General features: G+C 39.1%; 4 protein-coding genes across 6 annotated transcripts; all 4 read right to left on the minus strand.

Moving 5' to 3' along the window:
* Positions 1-45: 45 nt before the first annotated feature.
* si:ch211-163l21.11 (inositol 1,4,5-triphosphate receptor associated 2) lies at positions 46-6,113 on the minus strand. Of its 3 annotated transcripts, none has more exons than XM_044127668.1 (14): positions 6,010-6,113; positions 4,642-4,765; positions 4,475-4,547; positions 4,321-4,393; positions 4,196-4,223; positions 3,911-4,051; positions 2,800-2,931; positions 1,852-2,026; positions 1,731-1,774; positions 1,603-1,653; positions 1,398-1,531; positions 1,213-1,320; positions 354-458; positions 46-274 (listed from the first exon to the last, which is right to left on the minus strand). In XM_044127668.1, exons 2-14 carry the CDS (start codon positions 4,651-4,653, stop codon positions 124-126), a joined length of 1,227 nt encoding a protein of 408 aa, XP_043983603.1. In that variant the 5' UTR covers positions 4,654-4,765; positions 6,010-6,113; the 3' UTR covers positions 46-123. The 3 variants fall into 3 exon arrangements, with proteins under 3 accessions (XP_043983603.1, XP_043983595.1, XP_043983611.1); XM_044127660.1 differs by having other exon boundaries at positions 1,731-1,777; XM_044127676.1 differs by lacking the exon at positions 6,010-6,113 and having other exon boundaries at positions 1,731-1,777; positions 4,321-4,389; positions 4,642-4,762.
* Positions 6,114-6,511: 398 nt separating this feature from the next.
* On the minus strand, positions 6,512-9,661 carry rpl10a (ribosomal protein L10a). The gene is made up of 6 exons (XM_044127709.1): positions 9,562-9,661; positions 8,430-8,501; positions 8,272-8,352; positions 7,060-7,208; positions 6,794-6,966; positions 6,512-6,721 (listed from the first exon to the last, which is right to left on the minus strand). The coding sequence occupies exons 1-6, from the start codon at positions 9,564-9,566 to the stop codon at positions 6,551-6,553; spliced, it is 651 nt and encodes a 216-aa protein (XP_043983644.1). The 5' UTR covers positions 9,567-9,661; the 3' UTR covers positions 6,512-6,550.
* A 921-nt stretch (positions 9,662-10,582) lies between these two features.
* fance (FA complementation group E) lies at positions 10,583-15,191 on the minus strand. Its single transcript, XM_044127688.1, has 10 exons — positions 14,893-15,191; positions 13,378-13,939; positions 13,206-13,250; positions 13,068-13,124; positions 12,669-12,812; positions 12,431-12,554; positions 11,838-11,913; positions 11,672-11,738; positions 10,830-10,955; positions 10,583-10,745 (listed from the first exon to the last, which is right to left on the minus strand). The coding sequence occupies exons 1-10, from the start codon at positions 15,156-15,158 to the stop codon at positions 10,641-10,643; spliced, it is 1,572 nt and encodes a 523-aa protein (XP_043983623.1). The 5' UTR covers positions 15,159-15,191; the 3' UTR covers positions 10,583-10,640.
* A 756-nt stretch (positions 15,192-15,947) lies between these two features.
* On the minus strand, positions 15,948-19,571 carry mkrn4 (makorin, ring finger protein, 4). The gene is made up of 8 exons (XM_044127700.1): positions 19,443-19,571; positions 18,063-18,191; positions 17,715-17,959; positions 17,574-17,641; positions 17,223-17,467; positions 17,047-17,154; positions 16,455-16,557; positions 15,948-16,142 (listed from the first exon to the last, which is right to left on the minus strand). Exons 1-8 carry the CDS (start codon positions 19,472-19,474, stop codon positions 16,014-16,016), a joined length of 1,059 nt encoding a protein of 352 aa, XP_043983635.1. The 5' UTR covers positions 19,475-19,571; the 3' UTR covers positions 15,948-16,013.
* Positions 19,572-20,740: the final 1,169 nt, after the last annotated feature.

A 20,740-nucleotide genomic window follows, 5' to 3' on the forward strand; every position in this document is an offset into this window, starting at 1 on the left:
TTTTAATTTTTTTTGTATATTTATAATAAAACATTTAAAAACAAGTGATGGAAAAAGGTTTTATTCTGCAAGCTAAAATCCTTGAAGAGAATGAGGATGAAGTATTCCAAAGTGTTTTACGGGTCATGGCTCAGCCTCTCCTTCGTGAATCTTCCACATGAGGCAAGTCAGCATCACGACGCAGAAAAGCACAAACAGGTTGGTGCAGATCCGCGCCCATCGGCAGCGGTGCAGCCGGACCATCAGAGGATCCTGCCTGCATGGAGATGCATACCTGAAGAGGAGGCAGGCATTCATTATATCGTTTATTAATTTTTTATTTTTTTTTAAAAAGCAATGTCGCATTTACTTACGTGCCAATGGAGATTTGTCTCTGGATAGTTGCTTTTCTTTCCTTCGCTTTGGTTGATGCAGCTGCTTTGCCTTTCTGTCTTTGTCGCAGAGATTCCAGAGAGGGGCTGCAGCAAAACCACAAAGGCTTGCTATTAAAATGATGTAATGTTTGCTCAAGTTATGCAAAAATAACCACAAAAACCCTTATTACCCAATTGCTTAAGCTCCTTTTATGGACAAGAGGAGAACCAGTTAAAAAAAGTAAATCAAATGTCCTTCTGAGGGATAAAAGGTTTTATCTAAAGTGAAAACCGAGTAAAGCAGAAAAATAATTAACAAAAACTTACGTTCAAGTATATTTACTGGGATAATTGGAAAAAAAAAAAAAGATTGTGAAAATCTTTTTATTGCAGTAGTGTAATTCCACACTGGTAAAACAAATCCAAACTTTAGTTTGAAATTAGCTGGAGAAAAACAAATTCCCTGTTAAGATTTATTTTAAATATTCGTGCCAGCATTACTGTCACACCAAACAATTCTTAGAAAGAAAATACAACCAACAGTTTTATTATTGCTATGTTTCACTTTTTTTAGTTGCTCAGTGTATTTGCAAATGTTTAATCGGCAATACAAGGACTTATATCATCTTAAATTAATTTCAAGTAGAACAGATGTTTGTTGATCTCAATAAATTGGGAAATGGAACCAATACGCAAAAGCAAATCAGAAGCTCTTTGGTATCTTAAAAAAACATTTTAAAATAATTGCTTTAGAGAATTTTTTGTACTTTCCAGAGCAGGAGAAGTGGGCATCATTCCTAAGAACAATTCAACTACAACCTCTAATAAGATTATTGAGGCTACTGAGAGAATCCCATACTTTCTCTTCTGCGTATTTGAAGGAATCACTTCCTCTGTCGGATGGCTCTCTGGGCTGGGAGCAGGAAGGTCCAGAAGACAATCCCCTGGTGGATCTGGGTCTGGTTGTCTGAAAACAAAACTTGTTAAAAGAAAATTGCAAACATGTGGTCCAGATGAAAGCAGAACGTTTATTTCACAGTGTACCTTTTATTCATTAGGTGGCTGTCCTCTTGGGTAAACACAGAGCTAAAAGAATCTAAGCTCAGGGATAGAGGCAAGTGTGGAGGAGAGTGTTTCTTCCAGGAGGAGGTTCTCTTCCTTGATTCGCTCTTCTTCTCCTGTTTGGAAGGAAATTATGCCAATTATGGCAGCAAGACATTAGGAGAGTTAACCAAGGAAACCTTCTTACCAGATTTGGGCTGGAGATGATTGATGCGCTGACTCTCCTTCGTAAGACGCTCTGGAAAAAACAGACAAAACTGGAGTAAGAAGGCGGATCTAATTAGGAGATCCATTCTTCTGCTGAAACCTGCATACCTGATTAGAGTTTCTCCTCTTCCTGTCCTCCTGTCTTTCTGGTTCTACTGTAAGAGAGAAATGGCCAGGCATTATTTAGACAGCACCAAAACACTAGTGGATGAACAGAAACGCCACAAACCTGGGATGGTTCTGGGATGAATGCTGTGTCTGCTGGAGTTCAGCAGCAGCTGCTGCTGCTGCTGCTGCAGATTGTTTTCGGCTTCTTCCAGCTCTGCTAAATTTCTGTCATGACGTCTCCTCAGACTCTCCACGTGAGCCACCATGAGCTCCACAGCACGACTCACTCGAGCCTCCTGTGAAAGTTAAACATCCAGTCGTGGTGAAAATAAACCACAAGCTATGAGGGGGAAAAAAGATTTTATATCTCTGTAGATAAATCACTTAAAAACTAATGATCTTAAACCCCCTATAATTCAGTGAAGGAGATTAACATTATATTGTTTCTTTAAAAGAGGTCGTATTATGAAAAATTCACTTTTTACAACTATTCGTGTACTTCCTTCCAGGCCTCAACTGCTTCTAGAAACAATGCAAGTGCTTAAAATAAAAAAAAAAAGACTACCCGGCCTTATTCTGGCAATAAGTTGATCTGTTCTTGCCATCTTTAAAATGAACCGTTTCGAAAATCTCTCGATTATTAAGTTGCAACCGCCAGGCACTGCCCGTTACCTAGCAACTCCAGTCGAGCTGAGCCACTCGCCTAGCAACTCTAGCAGAGGCTAACCTAGCAACCCGAGATGATCTCAAGCAGGTTTGATCAGCTAGTTTTACTGCTGCACAATGAAAAGACAAGAGTTTTGTTGCCGACGTGTTTCTGCTGCGTTGTGATGGTTGAGGAGACGCTGCGTCTTCTGTTTCAGGGTCAAAGATGTACGGTTGCATCTATTTACACCATTTTCACTTGTATAAAATGTAAGCATTGAAATGGAGGGCGTGGCCTGCAGCAGATTTAAAAAGACAGGAGGCCCAAATACATCTCATTCTGAAAGGGAGCTCAAAACAGGCAAGAATCATGATTGGTCCTTTTTAATGCTGTTTAACAGTAATAAACATAACCTTCATGTACCTGGTGGACGGCACCGAGCACCTCGGCTGTGCTGGAGATCCGCTCTACTGTCCCTCCCAGGATGTCCAGAGAAAGCTCCAGCCTCTGCAGGATGCTGCTGCGTTTATTGTCCAAACACAGAGCCTTCAATGTCTGAAAACACACACAATCCTGTCTACTTCCTCTGATTTGCTTCAACTCTTACATTCCCAAAGTAAAGTTTTCAGCTGTTCTCATGTGAGCTCAGCTGCAGTTTATGTAAAGGTGTTCACACTCTTAGAAACTTTCAGAGCTGTTTTGACCCACAGTAATAGAGAATTTTGAGGCAGAAGGAAATTTAGAGGGGGACAAAAAACATTTGATGAGTATGATATTCACTTATATTCAACCCCCTTTAATCTGATACCAGTAATAAACCCAGTTCCTCCACATGCCTTCATAAACACATCTAAACACCAACCATCAAAAACAATCAGAGAAGCAACCAAGAAGACTTTGGTATCTCTGGAGCAGAAGCAGAGATGCACAGCTCAGCTTCGAGAATCTGTTGACAAGATTCAACAGATCTTTTTGAATCTTGTCAACTCCATGACCAATTGGTCATGCACTCCACCAATCTGCCTGTAACAGTGAATTCATAAGAGAAATGAGAAAAAAGTTGCTCTCGTCATCTATTTTTTCATTTTTTGGAGCCAAATCCAGACCGATACCAAAAGCAAACCTGTTAGAAGCAAGAGGTTGTGACCCAAACTTCAACCTTCCAACAGAACAAACGTAAACATACAACAAGAGCAACGATGGAGTGGTTTAGACCAAAGCACATTCATCAGTTGGAATGCCCTAGTCAAAGTTCAGACCTAAATCCAATTGAGAATCTGTGCTAACACTGGATAGTTAAGGTTCCCAGAGGCTCACCATTTATTCTGACAGAGTTTTTGCGCAGAAATATGGGCAAAAGTTTAGAAATGCACGCTTGGTTCAACCTCACAACGAGCCTCTACGTCCTGTCGGCATTTCAAAATGCCACTGAATTTTGTGGCTGTGAAGTAAAGAAAAACTCCAAGAGGTGTGAGCATTTTTGCAAGACATTTCAGAATACTGCGAGCATCTTGATCATATCCACACAGCGTACCTCCAGGGTTTCCCTGCCTCGGCTGAGCTCCAGGTGGATGTTCTCCTCGGCCAGGTTGCGGGCGTGCTCCTCCGACTGCAGCCTCTGTTTCAGGGTGTACTGATCGCAGCGGAAGGCCAGGGCGATCTGAGAGAAGGCCGTCTGGGCACATAAACAGCTTTCAGTGCTCAGGTGGAAATTTGGAATCCGTTTGAATTTTTAAATTATTTTTTTAGAATATATTTAACAAATCAAATGCAATCAGGCTGATGAAAATGTTAAATAACTTGTTTGTAAAAGTTTTACCTCCAAGTCCTTTTCTGTCATGTCCACACTGTTTAAAAAAAAAAAAAAAAAAAAAAAAGCAGGCAAAAGCTTAATAATAGGTTTGAACTAATTTACGTGCAGTAAACTGTCAATATGCGTCTCACCTGTTGAGGCCTACACGCTCTATGATGGACAGCTCGCTCCAGCAGGTCACAGGTGGCTCCTCCTGACTGCTTTCTGTCAGAAACATGAACCCAGGTTGAACATAGAGCCAGATCACCCACTCATCCTTTTATTCATCCGTCTTTCAGCTTCTACCTTCCTCACTGTCGTTGCTGTCAGCCATGGTGGAAGAACGGTGTCCGTCTGTCTCTGCGTCAGGTGCAAACCCCTGCAGAAACGCAGTTAGAGGTATTAGATATAAACGTGTGTGTATATATATATAGTTTTAAATGTAGCAGCTGATGGTAGATAATTCGACTCACCTCCGTGCTCATCAGTGCCGTGTCCACAAGAGTAAAAGGTCTGCTTCAGCTGATTTCGCGTGTCAGGGTGCGAGGTTTACTGTCAGACGTCTGCCCTCGACGCATTCCTCACTCTGCATTTCTCCTGCCCCGAGAATAGATAATCCCATTAAGAGATCCACAGTCAGAGCAGAGCAGAATCACTCACCCAAGAGGCTCATGGGAAGCTGTGTTTCATACTTGTTGAACGCGGGTGTGGTGAAACATCCAGCCTGAGTTGTGGCTAAAGCTATGTGGTGATGGCTACAAAAAAAGTGTGCGAACCAGCTTTAGGTGCCAACTTCCTGATTTTAAAACTGAAGTTGGTGTTTTATTAAATTCAATAATACTTCACTAATCCCAAAGGGTTAATAAATGTTGTTTTAAATCATATTACACAATTCTCTTGTAGAAGCCGATGGCCGTGGACAGGGAGAGGGAGGAGGATTTTCTGTAGCAGTCTGTATTACAACAAATTTGAGGAAGGGTCTGACTCCAGACACTGTTATATAACTGTTAAATAAAGAGGTTGTTCTTAATTTATCATTTCACGCTTGAAAAAGCATAGTTAAAAAAAGGCCCGTTTCTTTTTTAGCCAGGTTTTAAGTAATGGCTTTTCAAAACATAAGGTTCTCTACAAGAAATCTTTGTATTATTGCCTTTTACGCTGTAAGATTTGGGTTAAATGCGTTTGGTTTGCTTCCACGGGTTTCTCACATTTTGGTTCATTCCTCCTGACAGAACTGGGTTAGATGTGTGAGCCTCTTTGCTGTGTCTAAAATTTTTGTACTTAAAAGCAATAATTAACTTTCCGTAGGTGTGAAAATGACCACAGCGTAAACAATGGCTTTAGAAACTCGTTTAATTATGAAACTTCTCAACTTAAAGTGCATCACATCCTAACCCACCACTCCTGGGTCTGATTATACATCCAAACAAACTGTAACTTCTCTACAAAGGTTACAGTTAATGCTCTACTAAATACCATCTCTGTTAGTTGTGCTTTTTTAAGTTCACTTTCTTCCGTGGTATGACAATACTATCAGCCATACTGACATACATTACTTCCGTAAACAGTGCGCTGCCCCGTGACGTCAACTTTCTTCTGCGCATGCGGGTCGCTTTAAACCGTTCACACTTAAGTCTGGTTGTAGTTGTATTTAATTAGTACAAAACCTTACTTTAGCAACTTTAAAAAAAAATCTGAATTGAGCACCAAGACTTGCGAGTTTCCACTATACCTTCCCACTCTTGAGGGCAAATTTTAGGTTTTCAATGTTAACTTATTTGCTTAAAGTTAGAGATGAGAAAAATGCTTTGACCAGCAACAGCAGAACGATTCAAACCCACCTGTTTTCAAATGCAGCAAGGTATTGCTGCCCTGACAGTTTTAGATGCGTCTCCCATCATGGAAAGCTTCTGCAGGTTTGCTAATGAACCTTCATTTGATTCAGGTGTGTTGAACCAGGGAAGAAAAGAAAACATGCAGGATTCTGGCACTGGAGTACTCACTTTGGACATCTCTGCAGCAAGCTACTGCGACAGGCGACCTGTCCAGGGGGTACCCTGCCTCTTGCCCAGAACGTTAGCTGGGGATAGGCACCAGCAACCCTCCCGACCCCATTAGGGACGAAGGGTGATTAGAAAATGGATGGATGCAGTAAGCTATGTGGCGCTAAGCTTAGCTACATGAAAAGATACACAAAATTGAATATATCTTTTTGACCTTGTGCACAGAAAGATTTTACAAGTGGACTTAACATTGAAGCACAAAAGCTAGAAGTAAAACACTGTTAAACTGAAAAGCAACTAAACCCCTACAATAAATGAATAAATCACACTGAGCAACATATTGGAGTTTCTCTGCTTTTATTCATAGAAAAACAAGAGTTTAATAGAGGCGCTGTGGTTTGCCCATGGTGCTCTTAATGTACAGGGCACGCACGTTCTGCCAGTTCTTCTTCAGCAAAGACACCAAGAAGTTGACGGCCAAGTGGATGTTGTAGACGAGTTCGTCTTCAGTCATCTTCACGTGTCCGACAGCCACAGCCAGACAGAGCACCTACAACACAGCCAACGTTAGAGTAACAGCATCCAACAGGACTTTAAATGCTGCTAGAAGAGCCGATGGTACCTTCTTCATCTGGAACTTGATGGTGGATTTGACCTCGTCCACCTTTGTGTTCAGGTTCTCGTTGTGGGTGAGAAGGGAAGGGAATTTGCCAGCCTTGTTCAGTCCAGGACCCAAGATACGAGGAATCTGCTTGATCAGAGACTCGGAGGCCAGGAAGGCGTCGTACTTCTTGGCTGCGGGAAGGAAAAAAACAAACAAAACGTAACTATGAAGTTTGAATCTGACCTCAAACTGATCGAGTTTGTCATTAAGCTGACTGAACCTACCGAGTTTCTTGACCAGCTTTTTGTTCTTGTTGAGCTTTTTGAGAGCCTCAATGTCCATGTGGGGAAGCTCTGCGGCCTTGGCTTCATCGCAGTGCTGCTGGTCTCCCAGGACGCACACTGAGAACTTGGGCCTGGGGAGGGTCTTCAGCCTGCATGTCAACCACAGTGAACCACAGGATAAACCAAAACACAAGGACACAGAGCGGCAGCAACACTGATTGGTCATCTCCCAATCTTCTGAAAGAAAGCATCTAACATTTATCTCTAAAATTATAGTCAAATAGATGCATCAAACATCACTTTTTTTTTTGCTCTACGGGAAACCAAAGTGTTGTGAAAAGTGCAATTATCGTTTAAGCCATTCGTGCACAATGATCACCACCCCTATCCAAAAGCTGGTTTCTTCATCTAGATATTCGTGATATACGTACAAACCACACTGCATATCCTTAATTGACTACAGATTAATCACCAATATTATAAAATATGGATTTGATGTTGGGAGGACATCCATGTAGCGCACATCATCCCCACCAGGTGCATTTTACTTCAAAGTTTAAACTGGATTCTGACTACACTATAAAACAGCAGCATCTTAACACAATACTAATTTATTAGTTTATTAGGACATGTAGGAAAAAGCACATAAAACAAAAACAAAACAAAAAAACTGATGTGTGAAGTAATATTTTACTTAATGCCATAAATGCTCCGCTTTGTGTAGATCTACTTTTCTTTTCTCTTGTAATGATCCGGAAATATTTCTTTTATCAAATGAGCTAGCGGTACAGATCGAGCTTCGGGGACAGATTGCGGAGTGACAAACTGCAAGGAAAAAATTTGTCATTTCCAAGATTCACCTCCCTAATTTTTTTTCTATAATAAAGAGAAAGTCTTACCCAAACCACTGCAGTGGTTGGTGTCCTGCTGACCCTCACGGTAACAGTAACATGGTCGGCGTGAGGGCGTGCAGCCACTCACAGCCTCCCCTCATGTTTTAAGACCCAGGGTGGGGGTCCGTCTGCTTTGCCGACACCAGCCGAAACTGAGTGGGCTCAGTCAGACTACCCAGCTACTTATCCTTGCTTGTTCCTGTCCTGTCTGGGCTTGCGAGAATTTACCCTTTTGTTTTCCTCATTTGGAAAAATCTGACCTCAGACAGGGTTGGAAGCAAACAGGGAAAAGGTTGGGTGAAACAGTGAAGTGCCGAACCTGACAGTGCCGGAGAAACGCTTGTCCTTCTGAGGATCGTAGTTTTTAAGGCTGATCTGCAGCTCCACGCTCTCCACGAACCTAACAACAAATGTCACGTTTTCAATTTTTCTTAAACATATTTTACAAAAACATAAACTTCAGAAGCATGTACTTACTTCCTTGGCTTGGCCACGGAGCCCTGCAGGACCTCCTTCACAGCTTCATACAACGTATCCCTGGAAACCTTACTGTACAAATAAAAATAAGAAAATACCAGAGAGCCCATGACTACTCAGTTTCACCCAAGATACAGAAACCCAGCAAGACATTCCAACTCCAGGAAATTACACTTTGCCATATTTTCTTATTTTTAGGATGAGCAGGTATGTCTGCAAACATTTCAAAAGGTGCTACCACTCTGATAGGACTTTTTTCTGAAACAAAGGCATTCAGATTGCATTTTTTCAAAAGTAGATAATATAATTGGTGGAATTATGCTTTAGTATGATGTTTGAGCAAGATAATCTACCATGTGCACAATAAAAAAAAAAATCTTTCTGGCATTTGAGTACATTCTACGATTTAAGGGATGTGTGTGTAATCAACAGGGGCAAACTAACTCACAAATGCCCTTGTTTCATGTCCGATCAAGTGTCACTATTTAAATAGTGAAAATGTTGTTTTCTGCTATAACAAGCCCGACTTTTAGAAATAATAATGGACCATTGTACATTTTGTAATTAAACCTTTTCTAACTAGTGAAAAACGCAGCTGACATTTGTTATAGAACAATGTATGGTTTATATTTTGGATGAAAAATATATTACTCGCGGTGGAGGGAGCAGCAAACACACTAATTGTTAGGATGAAAACCCAGGTGTTAAAGTGAATATAACGTGGTATATTAAATGCTAATATATGTACATTCGGTAAGAGCTACTCGTGGGTCGCTGCAAAGATATGACGCCAAAACTCTTAAAATGCCTTCAAAGTGCGGTAAAAATCAGATGAATATAATCTGAAATGAGCGATGAAACTATAAAACCTCAAAAGTTAGTTTAAAAATGCTCCCCACCACGCAGATGGATTTGGATGTTTGTTAAAAAAGCTGAGTGATGTTTCCTTCGGGTTCACCGGCTGGTGAACCGGTAGCATGTTCAAGATTTAGATCATTAGAAGAAAAAATACATAACAAAAACAAAACTTTCGCACTTTAACAAGTTTGTAAACACCATACGACTAATTTGGCTGCATTATTACATAGGTATAATCACTGTCTAACATATTAGTTGGTTAAATAGTGCTAACCTCATTTTAGCGGCTTGTCCCCGACGTCGCGCTACGCTGAAAAAGGAAGTGCTGGAGGAAGTTACGCAAAATAAAGACGAGCGACGTCATTCAGAGAGCGCTTTTTTTAAAGTAAACTTTATTCAGACAGTACAATATTACACAGGTTTCAGACGTCATATTTTTTTTTAAACACAACAGTAAATAGTAATCATGTAATTTTATTTTTTCTAATTAATTAGACCGTGCCACCTGTAAAAATATGAGTATTGACAGTTGAGCACTGAAAATGGTGTCAAATAATGAAATTATTTATATATATATATGTTGTTCCTTTTCTATACAGTTCAGTGGGAAAAAAATAGCTTTCTTGAACCAACTTAAATATTTTATGTTTTAGACCTTTCAGATAAAGATATTATTAATGGTAGTTTTTTTTGTTTTTTTTTTCTAAATCTGTCTAAACAATCTGGTGTTTTGTAGGTGATTGCCTTCTAAACCTAAACATTGCTTGCACAAACCCTTGAGGGCAACAACAATAGCAAGACTGCGTGTCATACTCAAGGCCTGGCCCACCATAGCTACTTAAATGGCTATGGTCAAGTAAAAGCTTACTAAACCACAATCATTGTTTAATCAACCAACAAGAATTTCAACTGAATTCAAATTCTGGCAAAGCTGAACTTTAATACTAACTGTATGTATCCAGGAGTTACTTGTTTTATCTATCAGTAAAAATTAGTTGAAGTATTGGAATGTTTGCAGGGATCATACTTGAAAAATCCATAAACAGGAAAATAAATATCCACAACAATATTTTTTAAACTTGAGAGGGAAACATTTTTCCCCTCTGTAGCTCTTTGGAAAAACCCTGCTCGATTATTTTTATAAGTAAAAGCAATTCAAATTAAATACTGTTTTCTGGTTGTACCTGCTCACATGCTCCTTCTTATGTCGCTTTTGTAGGAGTCCTGAGCAAGAAGACTTCCAGGCAGTTCATGTCTAGCGATGGATGAGTTGGAACATAATCTGACAATGCATGTTATCTTTTTGGATTGGATTTATTTTGGTGGTTATTGACAATAAAGTCAAATCTGGAGTCATGCGTCTGGGATTCGTTTCAGAGAAGCTTGAAGTGATTTCTTCAGGAATGTCTCATTTGAATTCAGGCAGCTCGTCAGACAACGTTTCTGTGCAGCAGTCACCTGGAAAACATAGATTTACTAATACAGTGCATTTCAAATACCACTTTATCAGTGTATTACGGAACAAGAGGCTTATAGACTTACGTGGCTGCTGTGTTTGGTGAGAATTGTTAACATCATTTTGGCAAATTTCACAGATTTGGTGAAGTGAGGTCCCTGGCTGATAAGCTCTTCTGTGAGCTGCGTGAAAGCTTCTTCATTCAAGAGCAGCTGCGGAACAAACACATAAAAAACAAACAACACAATAATAATAATTATCATCAACTGAAAGAAAATATTTACATTCACTGTAAAAATACAAACTCTTTCCTCCCACCGTCTAATTTTAAATCGAACAATATCCTGTCTTATTTTAGCTGAACTACTTAATTATCCATCCATCCATTTTCTGTTCACCCTTGTCCCTAATGGGGTCGGGAGGGTTGCTGGTGCTTATCTCCAGCTATGTTCCGGGCGAGAGGCGGGGTTGATTACTTAATTAGAATACAAATATATTTTTATTGTCGAATAAATACTGAACTTCTCATTTCTCTAGGGACAACTATTACTTTCTTCGTATTTAGAGGCAGAACACTTAGGAAATCAAACGTGTTGGGTCTCTTTCTATAAGTTTCTCGCAATAGTTTGCTGAAATTTTGGACCATTCCACCTAGTAAAACTGAGTCAGGTTTGTTGGCCTTGTTGCTCAAACATTATCAAAAATGAAAGTGGAAACTTATGACAGCCACTACTCCGAAACATTGAGTTGTTGTACTTGAGGCATTTTGTAAGTAATTTGTTGGTATGATGAGGGTCTCCGTCCGTCCAACCACTTCAATTTTAGTTTCAGCCACTTTCAGCTGCTTACACTTGCCAATAATTTCTGGGTGTGTATTTCTAGACAGTGTATGTGAATATATGGTTTCTATTATATGTCCACCGAGTACCTTGGAGTCAAGCAAGCTGTGGATAATGGAGAGGACTGCTTCACTCCAAGGAATCCTGAAAGTCATTCTAAAAAAACATAAAATACATATATGAATAGATATCATGTATTCTACACACTGGATGCTTATTTACTATTTAAAGCAGTTTTTATGTAATTGGTCTCACTGAAGCATCAGCAGTCTGTAGTGTGAATCCAGGCAGCTTTCTATCAGTCTGTTCAGCAACTCCGTCTGTGGTGGCCCTGAAAATAACACAAAGTTCAAACAGGATCCGCTTATTTTGAGGCCAAACACCGAGTAAAAAGGTTATTGACCTGAAAACTGATATCAGGGGTATCAGCTCAGTTAATGTGCACCCAAACCGGGGTACTGCCTGAAAAACAGTCTACACTCCACCATCTCCAAATGCTACCAGCTGCAGATCAGGTCACAAATATTTTGGACATCACTGATGTGTTTTTTTTGTTGTTGTTTGTTTTATGTTACAATTTCTCCTTCTTCCCCCCTCATTTCTTCTTTTTTAAACATAAAACAAATAAAGCTTTCTTTCATTACAAGTACTTTTTACGCAATCAATTAGACTGGGCAACGTTTTGTTTAGTAAAAAGGTCCGGCACTTTATTTTGTGCCAGAAAACTTATGGAAAATGATAATGGTCAACGCATCTGCAGCCAAAACACCCGGAGCAGATTTTTGTGCTGGCTTTTGCTGCATATCCATGTCAGCTCACTGAAATACGCAGCACCACCAGTGTCTCACCTATATTCCTGTCCTCCAGAACTGGTTCGATTACTGCATGGCACATCGGCCGGGGATAGCGGCTGCAAAGTGAAGTTACCGCCGTTACCAAACACCTGGAGGCCGGCTCTGACAGGGACGAGACCTGCAAGATATATTTATATATATATATTTATACATATAAAAAATTAATAAATTTAATTCCCGAGTGCTGCAGAAACGTAATATACACATCCACCTTGCACATTCAGGGATTTACCTTCTGCAGCAGGATGCTCCTAATGAGGGACGCTGCAGTGCTGTAGCTCAGATCAGGAGAGAGGGACAAAATGCTGTTGCACAGCTTAGGCAGGGTGTGTTCAGGTAAGATGGGAAAGTTCAGTGTCTCACACAACACCTCCATCTAAGCAGAACAAATAATCATCTGAAGGCCCTTCAGCCTTAACAAAGTATTTATACAGTTATGAATGTAGCAAGTAAAAAAAGATTTTTTAAATTCATCATTTAGGTATATTACACCTCGCACATACTTGGTGCTTTGGCAATGTTAGATTGACTCCATTTGTGAACAGAACAACTGAGATGGATAAAATCTGCAGCACTTTTTAGAAAACGTGAAAAATATATATATAAAAAAATTAAATCTTGCTGGACATACTTGGGTTGGGTTGCATTCGTTTAACACTTTGAACACCTCTGAGGCACTCTGGTCCCACTGAAGCAGAAAACACACAAAATACTTACAGCTGCATTAAATTTCACATCAACTCCACGAGGGAGAAAACACTGTTCTTACCTCAGCCTGACTTTCCAGTAATTCTTTCATGTGAAGAACAGAGCCCTAAGTGAGCAGAAAAACCGGCAACTGAATTTGATTTGGTCTGGTTTCTTTAAATAGATCGTGAATATTATTTTAAAAATGCAAACTGAAGAAAAATGTAAAGCCTCCCTCTCCTCACAACGTTTACCCTGAAGTGTTCAGGTAGACCATCAGGCGGTCTGTCTGCAGGTGTTTCAGCAGCACTTGCAGATCCCCCTTGTGTGTCCATCCTCACTTCTTCGTCTTCTGCATCCTCTGGCTCTTCAGCATGCATGTCCATCTTCAACCTTTTACTCTCCTGCACTGCTTCCTCTCCGTCTGCATCCACGTCCGCATCAAAACTGGCCCGTCTTTTCCGCTGTGTCCCATGCTCGAGCAAATCAAGTCCACAATAGGATTCAGACTCCTCTTGTTGACTGTTGAAGCATTCGGCCCAACCTCCAGCCTCACTAGAACCTCCCAAATTCTCAGATAGCTGCTTCAGTTTCTGCCTGCATTGTTCAGAGTACAGAGGATCCTTGAAGTTCATCTCCAGTTTCCTCTCCAGCTGTCTGCCCAGAGCTCTCACCCAGGGGTTTGGATTGGAGTCCTGAGCAAGACATCTGAGCAGCAGCCGGACGGTGGGCCCAGGAATAGTAGAGTTCACCAAGTAGAGGAAGATCAGAAGGTTCTGTTTAAACACTGGTGGAAACAGGCAGACGAGTGGTTTGCTAGAAAAGATTTTAAATACACAAATGGAAAATATACATGAATTACGAGAGCAGTGGAATTTAAGAGATGTTTTAATTATGGTTGCAAAATCTAAGGAAAACATTTCTTCCATAGGTATTATGATGTTGTGATTAACCCACATACAGAGAACAATTACTTATCTGTATATTTATAATACTTTATTAAAACGAAACAGAATGAAACAAAAATACAAGTTGTGCAAGGATTGTAGCTCTAAATCTCGTTTCAAAACTACAACCTGTTGAAAAGGTTAATTTTATTGATTCTTGAACTAAGTACATTTCTCTGTGTACAGTGTACTGCAAAAGTATTCATAATCATTAAAACATTTTCAAAAACTTTTGTTTTTAAAGATTTTTAATTCGGGTATTTTTTTTTCCACCACTAGGAATTTTTTTTTAGATTTTCCCAAACAAGATGACACCAATAGTAGAATGAAGATCTATTTTTAGGCCTGGTATTGTTCTTTGTATCATTTTCCAGCAAATTTCTTATTGCAGAAGGAAGATTTTTTGTTTTCCCCAAACAGTCACGTATTTGACGTAGATTCGTATTTATGTATGGGCGTGGTTCTGAGAAAGTTTTATTTAGCTGGGCTAAATAAAACTCTCTCTTTGTAATTTTAAAGATCTAATATCCTTGATATAGGCCAAAATAAAGCAGAAAAATATTTTACTGCGATAAGAGCGCTAGTCTTTTAGAATATTTCTACCAGCAACTTATAGATTGACTTTTTTTTAGACAATTTAGACCAGACAGGGATCGTCTGAAATCAAGTCTGGCTTCAGCTTCCTCAAAAACCTGTACAAATGTCATGTTGTGCAGCAACAGCAGCAGGACTGACATGAACGACAAAGCAGACATTCCGTTAGGTGCACGCAAGAAATATTTAATCTTTTTGAGTTTGTAGGGAGCAGTGCCGTGTACTTACACTGAAAGTGTCAGAGCTTCAGCTGATGAGGCAATTTCGTCTCTGCATAGAGTCAGTATGAAGTTAGTTAGGGTAGAGTCCGAGTTAGCCCGCTGCTGTTTCTGGAAGACAGTCAGCGCGGCTTTGGCCCCGGAAACTCCGGACATCAATGTAGTGAGCAGCAGCCTGGACTGTCCATCAAACCGGCCCAGCAGCGTACTGGTGTTCACACAGGTAGTAGCTTGAATAAATAATCTATGTCCACAGAAATGCCGTCTCCCCGCCATGAGAACTCAACCATTTGTTTACAAATTTGACTAATTACATAGCGCCATCTACCGTCCCGGAGTAGAATTCGATTAATGCAATTTTCCCCTTCGTTAGCAATTACAGTTTTAAACATTCCTCGACCTCCGAGTACTTGGGTGGTATTTCAAAAATAAACCATTTACCTCTAATTACTGGTGACTTAAAAAGAACAAGGCACATTTTCAGTGAGACAGGTGAGAATTTTTTTATTTTCAGTGTACATTTTTTTTTTTAAAAGTAATAAAACCAAACATGTTCTTGCCAAAAAGTAGGAAACAAGTCTTGAGGCTGGCACCACAATTGAAGATGTATATTGACACAATTTTTACTTTGACAATTAAAACCAACCACACAATGTTTTAAAATATCAAGATTGCCTTCAGTGAGTGGAACAAATTTAAATTGTTGGGGAAAGGTTAAGGAAAAGAGGCTGAGGTTAGGGGAGAGGGTAGGGCTGAACAAGCACATGAATCAAAGCTTTGAGAGGGTAAAAAAAAAGAAGAAATCCTTAACCCAAAAACCAATGTCTACAAGATCAAGAAAAAAAACTAAAGATACTTTCAATTATTCTTAGACCCACATCAGACTCTACATGTGCATACACAAATACAATTATTGCTGATATTTTTCCTCTCCATTTGTTTCAAAATCCTAAATAACTTTGTTTCTGTGATCAAGTCAAGTCACAGATTCACAGCCCTTATACCTGATCCTGACAGAAGGCTACTCCATAGCTGGCTTAGTACAGACTACGACAGAGGCAGTGGTCAAAGGTGGATTGACTCTGTATTTTAGACTACCTAGGAAAAAAAAAAAAAAAAAGGAAAAAATGCTTAAAACCCGTAATCTTCAGTGAGGCAAAAGAGAAGTTCTTCATCCGCTTCTTCACCACCAAGAAGGCTCATGCTTATGAAAAAACCAAGCAGATCAGTAAAACTGTCATCCTCTTCCTCTGAGAGGTACTGTAAGGAGGCAAAGGAGGAACATAAATACACCACCATGGACAGCACCTAAAGCAGGGGTGTCAAACTCCAGTCCTCAAGGGCCGCTGTCCTGCAGTTTTTAGATGTGCCACAGCTACAAAACACTGGAATGAAATGGCTTCATTACCTCCTTATTGTGTAGATCAGTTCTCCAGAGTCCTGCTAATGACCTAATTATTCTATTCAGGTGTGGTGCAACAGAGGCACATCTAAAAGTTGCACGACAGTGGCCCTCTGGGAACGGAGTTTGACACCTGTGACCTAAAGCATATTAAAGCATTGTGCTCTTACTGAAAACACTGGACTGTTAGAAGAATCTCCGACATGCCGATAGAGACACTCCTTTTTGAAGGGACAGCATCCATATCTGTCATAGAAGCAGCATCTCTTCTTACTGGAAAGAAATATATCAATAGCTTCAACACATGTTAATCACACTGATCAGTTACTGTTTTCATTGACTAAGTAAATAAATCTCAGTTTATAAGTTTTACTGTCTGCACTTTCAACTCACTACAAATGAAGCCCAGGTATTATACGCAGGTACTTTGTGTTTCCAAATGCATCTGTATTTAATGCCCACTCAAAGACCATTAAAGTATTAGACATGCTTCCAGTACGTCTAATAAATGTACCATTTTCAAACATTTAAAATACAACTATGGTAACTAGTATCCATTTTTAAATCTTTCTGGAGAAATACTATCAAGAAGGTAAAAATAAAATAAAAAAAGTACAATAGGCTCATTATAATGGTTTAAAGGCAGCAACTGAGACAACTATAAACTTAAACATATTGCAGACGCTTAAAGCTGGTCAAAGGTTACATTGCAGTTGTGTAAACTGGTTAATTACTTTGAGTGCAATCAAAACAGCATCTTACCCAAACTTTTTCTTGAAAGCACCAATTACATTTTCCTTCTCTTGACCTTCCACCCAGTATTTATTTGGCACATAAAAAGCAGACCTGACTCGACACTGAGGACAAGCCCTGCAAATACACAGAGGTCAAAACACTTGTGAATGCGACTTTAACTTGCTGTCATAGCAAAGACCTACCTTACGACGTCAAGTCCGATGTCTTTTGTTTTCCTCCAGGTCGCGATGCAGTCTAAACAAAAGGGATGATTGCAGTTTGGCAAAATCCCAAAGACCCGGTCTCTCTGATTCTCCTTTTCATAGACTTTGTCCATACAGATCCCACAGACCACATTTTTGCTCTGCAGGAAAGCCAAAGTTTCTTCACTTTTTTCATTGCAAGCTGCTGCAGCTCCATCTTCACACATCTCAGATTTAGAGGCTCTCTATAAGCACAAACAGAAAATAGTCAACACCAATTGAGCCTTTTTTAGATTTGTGGTATAGAGAAGGATCCCCATTTACAATTAAGTCATCAAATCCAATACCAACCTCATATCTTCCCTGCCATGCACTTGCTTGAGCAATACCTGAACTTGGGGCTGACTCCAAATAATTTTCTGCCAAGAGAAATTAGGGAACAGTATTAAAATGTTAATTTATGACTCATTTTCTTGTATAAACTTCCTGTACCTTGTGACAGTTCCTCCAAAACATATTCTGGCAGATTCCCAGTTTCTTGCTGAAGATTGAAAGGATAAATTGCTGACTGTGATCCACTGCATCTCTGCCTGGATGGGACATTAACCCGCCAAAGAGTTGGTTCTGACCCTCTTCTTTCAGAGTAGTGGGGCATACCAGAGGGGGAGGCTACAGGCATTGAACCCCTTCTTCCTGGAAACACTGGTCCAGCTTGAGGCAGAAGGACATGAAAGAACCTAGTGGTGGGAAATAAATGAGCTTTATAGTCCTTTAAAAGTTCAGACAAAATAAAAATATACAAATTCTAACTTGTGTGCAAGTATGTTGGGTGGGGGTTACCTGCACCGTTCACCATACCAGCAGCCACCTTTCTGAAAGTACCGACATATTTGGGATGCAGGTATAGGGGTGAACTCATGTCTGTACTTGCATCTTCGGCCAAATCTGCAAGAGCCATTTATGAAGCGCCTGTGCAAAATAAAAAATATTAATAAATTATAGCAGCAATTTACAGTCGGAGGAACTAAGATGTAATGAAAACATGTGATCAAATAGAAGTGTAAAGCAATAAAAAGAAGACAGTTTGGCATTTACAACCACAAGTTATAAATGCATGAGTTACCTACATAAAAAAATTAAAATAAAATAGAAAAATAAAGTAGCCACAGCAATGTCCAAATATGATGGTTTATCAGCACTGACTTCAATTCCTAATCTCAAAGCAAAAAAAAAAAAAAAAAAAGGCTTTTTCCATTTTCACCAACCGGCAACAAAAACTACTGCAGTAAGATGCAGAAGAAGTTTGGATCTAATGTCCCTTGTGTCCCATTCATTGATTCATGAAGTGCAGATGTTTCCTCTGAAATCTCCTCGGTTTTATAGATGAATTGCTTACTATGCATTTTATCTTTTTACCATATATGAAATTTATTTATTACACTATGACTGTGGTCACCTTTGTGACATTACCCAGGTTAAGTACAAAAACAAAAACTCAATTTGTAGAACATCTGGTCACAAAAGGGCTGGAGAAACTGAAAGGCCTGTTGTGCATCTCAGTTTACAGTAATTGGTGCATCCTCACACCAATCAATTTAACAAACACATCAATAAATCTCCTTTTTGGGCTTCCTCTGACCCTCCTGACCGGAGGCTAAAACATTTAGATATACAGTATACTTTTAAACACTAAAATATGTTCCCATCAGCAGTCATGTAGCGCTTTGATATTCATTTTTGTTCCAGAAAGAAGTCGTTTAGGATTATGTTTTAATTAGCGCACAGTTTTAAATGAACTTACCTACACCCCCCCTCCGTTCCCCCACCCAACACGCACACAGAAAAATTGATTAATTAACCCAATTAAGTATTTACCCCGGTATATGATCTAATTTTAAACCTAAACATTCGACGCTTGCACGAACAGAATATCGGTGTCATGGAAACAATAACGGCCCGCAAAGATAAAATGTTTTAACGGTTTCATATATATATAAAAAAAATGGTCTCAATGCAAGAACAAAGTAGCAAGAAACACGCACAGTTTAACAATTCAAACAGCTTTAAATGTCACTCAGTTTTGAACTGAATGTTCGGGCAAAGTTGTTACTGACAGTCTACTTACTGTAACGCCAACAGTCTGTGAAACTACAGCCACTTCTAAAGTGCAAATTAGCCTTTAATGTTTTCTTTGTCCATAATGTGATTTCATCTGCTTACCTACAAATGTTTCCACTACGAACCGAGTCCATCCTGTCAACGCGTTTTTCTGCCTTTTTTTTTTTTAAGCTAGCCGCCAATCGAGACACCCTCCTTCTTCCTCTCTAAATAGGTAACAGCTGTTTTCCCCCCACTAATTACCATGACAACCGACCAATGGGAACTTGAATGGGCGGTTCTACGTAATATGCGCAACACTTCATTGGCCAAATCATGTGTCAGTCATAACAGTTCTGATAAGGCATTAGGCATTAAGCGTACGTAAATGCAGATTTTTTAAATTACCATTCCGGATAGTCAAAATGTAGTTTTGTCTAGTCAAAATGCATTTTTAGATATCTAGAATGTAATTATGGCAAGTCAGACGAAACCAAATTTATGTTAAAACGGCTTGCCATATAGCAAGCCGTTTTAAAATGTGCTCGTTTAAACGGGTTGCGATATGGCAAGCCGTTTTAACATAAATTCGGTTTTGCCGCCCTTACATTCCAGATATCTCAAATTATCTTATGACTACACGTTTAAGCGATTTAAGATATCTACAATTATATTTTGACTAGACAAAATACCTATTTGAGATATCTCTAATTACATTCTGACCAGTCGAAATAACGTCAGATTTACCATAGAGTTGTATGGAGACTTCAATTCAAGATGTCTACAATGAATTACTGACTATCTGAAATACACATGTCAGATATCTACAATTAAATTATGACTAGCCATAAAGTAAATTCAAGATATCTCGATTTTAGTTTTGACTAGTCATAATTCTAACTTAAATTTATTTTTGGATAGGAGATATGTACTGTTGATTAGTGAAAACTAAATTATAGATATCTTAAAAGCAAATAATGACTAAATTAAAGATATCTTGAAGTGTAATTTTGACTAGTCAAAATTCATTTTAAAATATCTCTAAATGAGATATTTTTTTAAGACATCTCTAAATGAATTAGATATATCTTGAATTACACAGCTATTCTATCTAAAATATCTTAAATTAACATTCTGACTACGGTAGTCAGAATAATATTACTGATATCTTGAATTTGTATTCTGTATAGTCAAAACGTCCCTGACTTATGTGGCAATTTGAAAGTTTAATAAAACAACGACTAATAGAAAAAACGAAAAAAAATGTTTGAAAATGCACAACTTTCATGTTGAAAATGTTTTGACAATAGCAATTTTAGCTTTTCAAAACAGTTTTTAAGTGCATTCGGTTTGTCGGAAATGAATAAACAGGAAATTCTTTGTAGATTTGAGAAGCAATCTTATAGTTGATGAAGTCTTTG

The sequence above is a fragment of the Gambusia affinis genome, linkage group LG01 (genome assembly GCF_019740435.1).
Source record: "Gambusia affinis linkage group LG01, SWU_Gaff_1.0, whole genome shotgun sequence".
NCBI classification, from domain to species: domain Eukaryota; kingdom Metazoa; phylum Chordata; class Actinopteri; order Cyprinodontiformes; family Poeciliidae; genus Gambusia; species Gambusia affinis.

Coding starts and splice junctions, on each gene's coding strand:
- rpl10a (XM_044127709.1), bottom strand. Junction 7,209..8,271: donor CGTTTCTCCGGCACTGTCAG/GTTCGGCACTTC, acceptor GTTGACATGCAG/GCTGAAGACCCTCCCCAGGC. Junction 6,967..7,059: donor AAAGCTGGTCAAGAAACTCG/GTAGGTTCAGTC, acceptor TCCTTCCCGCAG/CCAAGAAGTACGACGCCTTC.
- si:ch211-163l21.11 (XM_044127660.1), bottom strand. Junction 2,932..3,910: donor GAGGCAGGGAAACCCTGGAG/GTACGCTGTGTG, acceptor GTGTGTTTTCAG/ACATTGAAGGCTCTGTGTTT. Junction 459..1,212: donor TCAAATACGCAGAAGAGAAA/GTATGGGATTCT, acceptor GTTTTGCTGCAG/CCCCTCTCTGGAATCTCTGC.
- mkrn4 (XM_044127700.1), bottom strand. CDS start 19,474: ATGGACTCGGTTCGTAGTGGAAACATTTGTAG. Junction 17,960..18,062: donor TGGTATGGTGAACGGTGCAG/GTAACCCCCACC, acceptor TCCCACCACTAG/GTTCTTTCATGTCCTTCTGC. Junction 16,558..17,046: donor GCTTTCAAGAAAAAGTTTGG/GTAAGATGCTGT, acceptor ATTTCTTTCCAG/TAAGAAGAGATGCTGCTTCT.
- fance (XM_044127688.1), bottom strand. CDS start 15,158: ATGGCGGGGAGACGGCATTTCTGTGGACATAGATTATTTATTCAAGCT. Junction 13,940..14,892: donor GAAGCTCTGACACTTTCAGT/GTAAGTACACGG, acceptor AATCTTTTCTAG/CAAACCACTCGTCTGCCTGT. Junction 10,956..11,671: donor ACAGCTTGCTTGACTCCAAG/GTACTCGGTGGA, acceptor TTTGTTCCGCAG/CTGCTCTTGAATGAAGAAGC.